This window comes from Populus trichocarpa, chromosome 1 (assembly GCF_000002775.5).
Source record: "Populus trichocarpa isolate Nisqually-1 chromosome 1, P.trichocarpa_v4.1, whole genome shotgun sequence".
Taxonomy (NCBI): Eukaryota; Viridiplantae; Streptophyta; class Magnoliopsida; order Malpighiales; family Salicaceae; genus Populus; species Populus trichocarpa.
Genome location: NC_037285.2, coordinates 38,747,306 through 38,755,456, shown reverse-complemented (window position 1 = coordinate 38,755,456; position 8,151 = coordinate 38,747,306). Strand labels below are relative to the sequence as shown.

General features: G+C 33.3%; 1 protein-coding gene across 1 annotated transcript; it reads right to left on the bottom strand.

The window, feature by feature from the left end:
* Nucleotides 1-1,209: 1,209 nt before the first annotated feature.
* LOC7485120 (oligopeptide transporter 1) lies at nt 1,210-4,900 on the bottom strand. Its single transcript, XM_052452630.1, has 7 exons — nt 4,523-4,900; nt 3,692-4,134; nt 3,455-3,552; nt 2,765-3,337; nt 2,402-2,669; nt 2,137-2,319; nt 1,210-2,054 (listed from the first exon to the last, which is right to left on the bottom strand). Exons 1-7 carry the CDS (start codon nt 4,578-4,580, stop codon nt 1,434-1,436), a joined length of 2,244 nt encoding a protein of 747 aa, XP_052308590.1. The 5' UTR covers nt 4,581-4,900; the 3' UTR covers nt 1,210-1,433.
* Between the last annotated feature and the right edge of the window lie 3,251 nt (nt 4,901-8,151).

Genomic DNA, 8,151 nt, shown 5'->3' with positions numbered 1-8,151 from the left:
TTAGAAGCCGAAAAGGGTGAAAAATGGATTTTATCTATGCAAGATGAGTTAAACTAATTTGAAAGAAATGATGTTTGGGAATTGTTCCATAAACCTAACAACCATTCAATTACTGGAACTAAGTGGGTGTTTAGAAATAAAGCTGAAGAACATGGGATAATAGTAAGAAATAAAGTTAGACTAGTTGTCAAAGAATATAATCAAGAAGAAGCTATTGATTATGAAGAAACATTTGTACCGGTAACTATACTAGAATCAATAAGGATGTTTTTAGCATATGCTTGTCATGCCAACTTTACACTTTTCCAAATGGATGTTTTTCTCATGGAAGAAGTGAATGTTAAGTTCAGGTGTGAATGTAGACTTGTTAAATCACGTTAAAAATTGAGTTTGCAAATTATTTCTCTTACCTATTTATTTTAAGCATTTTAATTATATTGTTGGTTATTATATTTATTTGAATTAATTTACATTATTTGTTTATATTAGTGACACACTTAATTTGCTTTAATTCTAGAATAACAAAACTCTCAAAATATTTGCAAGCATTTGAAAAAAAAGGTTAATTTTTAAAATCATATATGCAAAGTTTTGAGAATCACACTAAAATTACTTATATAAATTCATTTGCATCATTGGTACTCCAAAAACAATTGATATAATTTTAGTTTGTTTTCTATTTTTCCATAATTTATTGCATTTTTATTGTTTAGAAAATTAAAAAAAAAATGCTTTTTAACTTTCAAAACTTTTGAAATTATTTATGAAAATGGATTGAATTTTCAATAATATTTATAAAAAAATCTCAATGACAAATACCAAAATAATGAATTTTTTAAAAGATATTTTTTTTATTAATTTTAATGGTCAAATCAAATAAAAAGATAGTATTTATCTAAAATATAATAATTCAAGAATAAAATTGATCAAGATTAATTAATAATAGTATAACCTCAAGGCGACACCTGAAAAAAATGCCATTATACAAATGTGCCTCGCACGACCCAAAATATTGAAGACTCAGCTTTGGCAGAAGCAAAGATCAGAGCTGCCTGCCTGGGTTATGCAATCGAATATGCTCCAGGTGGCTTGACACAGTTTGCTATTTTGAAGGAGCTGCTCTTGATGGCATCAGGACTGTACAAAATGAGAGTGACGACTGTTTGTGCTGGAGCATGAGTGCTTCAGTATCCTTTTTGGAAACATTCATAGAGAAGCTAACATAATTTGCAATGCACCACACAGCGGCCAGCATTTGTAAATTTATTAACAAGATTCAAAGCAACAGCAACGAGATGGAACAAAGAAAACAGGGATTGAAAGGGAGAACGTAGTTAAAACTTTACAGAACAAGGGTAGAGAAATGGGGGAATTTCTATAGTTTCCTTGCGCAAATTCCTATAGTTTAAAAGATGTAGAATTTCGCAATCTTCTTAGAGAACGGGGCATCCCTTGACCTTGATCCCTGGTGCTGTAGGACATTTCGCCAATGGACAATGGTCAGAATTGTCAGCACCCCACCAAGCTGGGCCATAGATATCCTTGGATTGAAGGCTAAAATAAAGGATAACTCCCAAGAAGGCAACACCAGCATCCAAAGCAGCTGATAAGATGTAGGTGTGCTTAGCCCACCATCCCTTGTACCTCCTGTAAATAATGTAGTTGAAGATAAATCCAACAGATGCCCAAGACCAGTAGTGCACAGTTTTTGCTGTTGGCATGGATGCTGTGGCACTAAGGATAAGGGGGATGTGAATCAACTTGATCCATTTTTTCTCAGGGAATTTGCGCTCGAGAAACCACATTGGAACTGGGGCAAGGAAACCAACGAGGAACCACCAGTTCTGCTCCGGGTAGACTCCCTTGTCTGTGAACATTCTGAGAGGTCCTACTACTCCCCAGATGATTGAAGCATTGTAGAAGACATCGCTTCCAGGACAGGTCCAAGGACTCCCATCAGGAAGCAAGTCTGGATTGCAGATGTTTTCAACAGATGAGAGAAGCCACCATGCTGTGGCAAAGTAAACAGTGGAAGAAACTACTGTTCCAACTAGCTGTAGACACAATAAAACCAAGTTAGTATCCTATATCCAAATGAAATAGACTAGTTAGAGGGTGCTCAGCATAAAGATTTACCTGTACAATGAACATAGATTTGGGGGGGATCTTCATATAGTGCCCTATTTTGAAGTCACCGAGAAAACTGAGTGCTTGTGTCATGCTAATGTAGCCATACGTCTTGAAAGCCACATTAGCAAGAGGCTTCCCTGGGTACATGTACCCAATAACCAATTCTGTGATCACATTCAGGCCGATTTGCTGCATAGATGTTTACACAGTTCATGAGTGATGGAGTGTGTGTGTGTGTGTGTCTATTGCTTCCCAAAAGACAAGATCATACCATGTTTGTTGTCGCCTGAACGACTCCAACGGGTAAGGTGAATATTAGAGCAATGAAACAAGCTAGGAGAAGTCCCCACCAAGGAAGCTGAAGCTGTCGGTCAAAACCTTCCACAGCCAGAAGCGAAAGAGCCAGTGATATAACCAAGATAACAGTAAACCACCATTGAGGGACTACTGCATAGTTCTTCTTCATAATTCTTGTGTGCACATCACTAAACTCGTCTTTCACTGCAGTTGTCGTCTTCTTCCACATTTTTATGATATTTCTGCTCAAAAGAAAATTCTATATCAAAACAAACAAACAAAAAACAATTAATTAGGCTGGAATTAAATAAAATTAATGTTGAGGAAGATGGCGTACTTTCCGTCAAAAAGAGCAACATGAGTAAGGGTAGCTGTTAGAGATGCAAAACTCAATCCATATAAGAAGGCGAAGAAGATACTTAAATAGAGTTTGCTATAATTCTCATATTCCGCTAGATTAAGGTCGAATGTTTTCTCATTAAGAACACGGGTAATGTTGAATATCTGACCATCTTCATCAAAAGTGTGAGAGGTAAATATGGGAAATCGCTTGGCTTCACGAAAGTTAGACCAGTATGCTATGGGGACAAGGACATACATAACCAAGATGAAACCAACCATAGTATTGGCAATGGCAAAGAAAGGGTAAGCTAGAGGAGTTCCCAAGAAAGAGGCAACAGTCGCCCAGTCAAGCCCAAAGGAGCCAATTCCAAGACCATTTAACCCTGCACCGATCTGTTGAGCGGTGATCGAGCGCTTCCATATCCAGCAAACAAAGGAGAGAGCTGATAGTGAAGGGAAAAAGTGGCCAGGAACAATATAGTAAGCAAAGCTTGCAACGAAGACAATGGCAAAGAATTGCAGCCTTGTACGTTCTCCCTTTTTTCTCCTTTCCTTCTCGTGCAATGCCCTGCAGTTTGCATAAATATATATGCACCATTACACCAGTGTTTAATTAACAGACTTTCCATACAAGTCTTTTCAATACAAGGGAAGAAAGATATAGAGAGATCGCAGTAGTACATGCCTGAATAGAGAGACTTGGACAAGGGTTGCAGGCCACCACATGTAAGGCGAATCCACGAGAATTTTTCTGAACATGCCAGCCCATCCATAACCAAGCAACTTGCATCAAGTGCCACGAAACATTATAAGATAGATAGAAAACATTTCTTGACATGTATGTATGTATGTGTGTGTGTGTATCTGTGTGTTGTGTGTGTTGCATGATTAAAAATTAAAATCCAAATTATATATGTTATACCTGAGTGGTTTGTGCTAGCAACATAGCAGCGACAGGATGAAGCCCTTTGTGGTAGAAGGCTTTCGTAATTGTAATAATGTACACTGCATATACACCACCGGCTCCACAGTTGGCAAATATGGTGATCAATACATGTTCTTTCATGCTGAAAGGCCCTGGATTCAATGAAAATGACCATTTTGTAAAAGGGATCGAGACTTGTTTCTTTGGGAGTTTTGCAGCCATGAACTTTCCTATGGGGAGAACAAGAATCTGTATTGTAACTGAACCGATAGATAGCTGATTAGAACGATACTGGAAGAATTGATTCACAAAGGAAAGAAGGATGCACGCTGCCAACCCAAGAACCCATGTTCGAACTGTCAGGACTGCCTGCGTGGGGTCATCGGTGATTGGAACTGTGAGCCTGACTTCCTCAATTGGATTATCGTTCCCTTCTTCATCTTCTACATAAACAAGCCATAAAATATTATTCATTACAAACTGTACCTGGCTTAACCATGCATGCTAAAAACACTAAATGCTTCCAAAGCAAGCATCTTCTTTCAGATTTTTGCACGTAATTGTTGATATATTCAGAGTTGTTCTAATCTCCTCTCTTTCATAAAGTCAAGGTACATAAATAATTTTTATGATGGATTTCTTCTTCATGTAAAAAGAGAAGCCTACAACTTTTTGTTTAACTAATAATTTCTCATACACGCATCCACAAAACAAGGCTAAAACTGCATGATTTGATCATCTATACATGTATATTTGAGAGAAGAGCTGATGAACAGATGCATTGAACCAATATTTGAGAGAGAAGAGGAGATGTACATGGTAGATTACCTGCAGCTTTGTCGATTTCGAAATGATGCTTCTCATGATCATCAGGCAAATTTCTCATCTCTCCTTGATTATGTTTGCTGGGAGGGAGAGGAAGAGAATAGTCCAAGGCTCCTAGCAAATCACTTCAAACCTATTTATACAGATTCTCCAAAATGCCTTGCCTATTCTGTAATAACAATTCATTCACATCCCGCTCTGATCTTCTTTCCTTATGTACTCATGCATGCCATAACTGTACATGAACAGGAAATGAATCCTGCATCATTTTCTGACCATGTTCTTCTTCTTCTCTTAATTAGGGTAATCGATGCATAGTAATAATAATGACTGAGAACTGGGCCACGGAGGATTTACCTGCTTTGAAGGATGAAATTTCCACTGTGTATATGTTCTTAGCTTGCACCAGTAGAGATATAATTAAAGCGCTAGCTGTAAATACACCAGGTAATATGTGTACAAGCACACTAACGTACACTGCACCGCTATAACAAGGCACGCGCGCAAACACACTTGTATTTATTTTATCTTAAAATGGATCCCCGTCCCATCTACATTAATTATTTACCTTTTTCACATTGTCTTCATGTTGACTATAAGCTTGGACATTTTTTCAAAAAGATAATTGTTTGGGTTGGCTGAAAACCCTATTTCAGTATTAATTCCACCGCTATTTGCTCTTGCATTTAAAAAATGGAGGGTGGTAAAAAAATTTAAAAAATAAAAAAAATATTATTTTAATATAATTTTTTTTTAGTAAAAAATAATTTAAAAAGTAACCATTATTATATTTTTAAATGTTTTTTTTTAAATAATTTAGGCTGGTTGTATGAAAAATATGGAATAAAGAGATTGTGAGGATAGGAAAATGACAGCAAATCAAGAGGAAGCAAAAATGGAAACAATAAAATATATTGCAAAGAAATTTGACAGAATGTGTAAAACTAATAGTAAATATTATCTTTGTAAGTGGATGGATATCTTTCCATTTAATAGTTTTAAATAATAGATATATTCTGTCATGGTGATTTAATTTTTTGTTTCCTCTTCATTGTTGCCTATAATTTCTCTTTTTTATTTACACTGATAATATTTCTTTCCATTTAATAGTTTTAAATAATAGTTTATTGTTGACTTTTTTTTATTTTTTTATTTTTATTATTCTCAAATTTCTGACCTCTAAAGGTAAGTATTTTTAAAGTATATGATTTAGGTTATGTTTAGGAATTTGGTTGAAACTGTATTTTAAAAAATTTAATTTTTTTTGTTTAAAATTAATTTTTTAAATGTTTTCAAATCTTTTTAATATGTTGATGTCAAAAATAATTTTTAACAAATAAAAAAGTATTATTTTGATGTATTTCTGAGCGAAAAACACTTTGAACCGTTACCGTATTCTCAAACACACCCTTAAAAAAATTAGGATTAAGAATTGTTTTTTATTTGATAGTAAAGGTGTCCTCTAACCAAGGTCAACCAAGACTGAGTTTATCTCCAAGTAATTTTAGATGGTTTTTAGAAGTGTGGTAAATGTTGTTTTCTAAAGTATTTTTTATTTAAAAATATATTAAAATAATATTTTTTTTAATTTTTAAAAATAATTTTTAATATTAATACATCAAATCAATCAAAAAAAAAAGTGCTCACCCCTTCATTTGGTACCAAAACAGGGGCTTAAAGGACCATCCAAATATTAATTTGATGTTTTGGATAAATTTAATAAAAAAATTTCAGGATGTTGGCTCTAATTAAGGTTTAAATCTATAAAATCAAAGAAACACACCTCTCTAACCATCAAACCAATCTCAAAGAGTTACCGTGAAGAGAATATGGAAATAAATAATATTAGGATAGAAAAATAATATGTAATAGTTAAGAAGACATGGAAATGGAAATATAATTCTTTTTATTCGACTCCTCGATCCATCTTGCCGGTCAACTAATAATGAATTTAATAAATTCTCCTACATGTCGGCTCCAAGATTGTCAAGGAAGGCTTGAAAGGAGGTAATCTCCTTCACCATCGGGCAACCTTTAAGGCAAAATTGGAATGTAATGAAAGTAGATAAGGATATGGCAAGGTTGTCAAAAATACTTAAACCATCAAAATATAATATGAATTCGGATTCTAAACTAATCGTAAAATCATAAATATTTTTATTAATTAATTATATATTAATAATTCTAGTTAAAAAATTAAATTACATTAAAATCTGATAAAATAAGTCAATAATATTATAATCAATGAGTGATCTAAATAAAATAAGAGATATAGATAGTATAAATCAATAAATTAATGATATAGAGAAATAAAAAGTCTCAGAATAAAATTTCTCAATACAGGAGAATAACTGAAAGATAGGAAACACACATAAACCTAGTGACAACCTGGTTGTTTCCATCACAATAAGTCTTGACAGATCCCTTTTGGGTTGCAAGCTAATGAGTTTAAATTAGTAATTAACTAATATAAATTTAATAATGAAATAAACCCCTAAACAATGTCCAATGCGCTAGAAAAAAATCAAATTAAAAATAATTATTTAAAATTAAATAAAAAAAATAGAATAATAAAAAAGTCTTCATGTTAAAATTCCTCAATGTAGCCTGAATCTTCAATTTTTGCATATTCTTGGCAGATTTGAGTCCTGATTTTAAACATGTCGTTCTCTCTCGTTTTAATGAATTATTGGGCCTACGATATATAGTTGGAAAGTTTCAGATGTCTAGTTTCTATACCAACTTTAATCGATGCAAAATTCCATCGGTAGCTCTAGATATGTCACAAACAGTACACGAAGGTCTTGTTTGACATATTTGACAATATTAGTTTACTAACTTTGACTTTCTGAAATATTATGTTTCCTAACTCTATTTGATCTGAAAATTTACCACAATATATGCTTATGTATCTAATATTTCCCTATAAAATTTCAGCTTTATCCAATATATGGTTTAAAAGATATGCTTAATCTCGCAAAACTAGTCAGCAGACATTTTAAGGCCAAATTTGGACCTGACTTGATTCATATCACAAATTTAGTAAACTTGTAAAATTAGACCGAGTTTATTGATTTTACCGATTTTGCATAAGTTAAGTTCGATTTTACTGGTTTTGAGTTTTTAGTTCGATTTAACATGTTAGATACATATTAACTCATAAAATCTTATGATTTTACGAGTTAACTCGCGATTTTAACAATCTTGGTATAGGGCACCCACGGTTAACAAAATGAGTATTCAAAATGAATAAAATTATATATTTGATATCTTGTCTACATTGGATAAATAGTTTCACACACTAGATTCGGAGTTCATTGACAACAAATTGAATCATCAATCCCAACACATGTCACTCTAGAAGAAATAGAATATGGTAGAGCTTCTAACAACACGAACGATGAGCATTTTTGGATATTGGGAGACGACGCTCAAAGTGAGTGGGTGCTTCTTACGTGCCTCCTGGTGTCCTACACATGCCTGTTTTTTTTTGTTTTTCATCTTATTTAGTCAAATACTAAATTTCCCTCAACTAACTTAATAATAACATAAAATCATTATGAAAAGATAAAAAAACCCCATTGACTCTAGTTTTTAAAATTTTTATTCAGATTGTTTTACTGTGTTTCTTA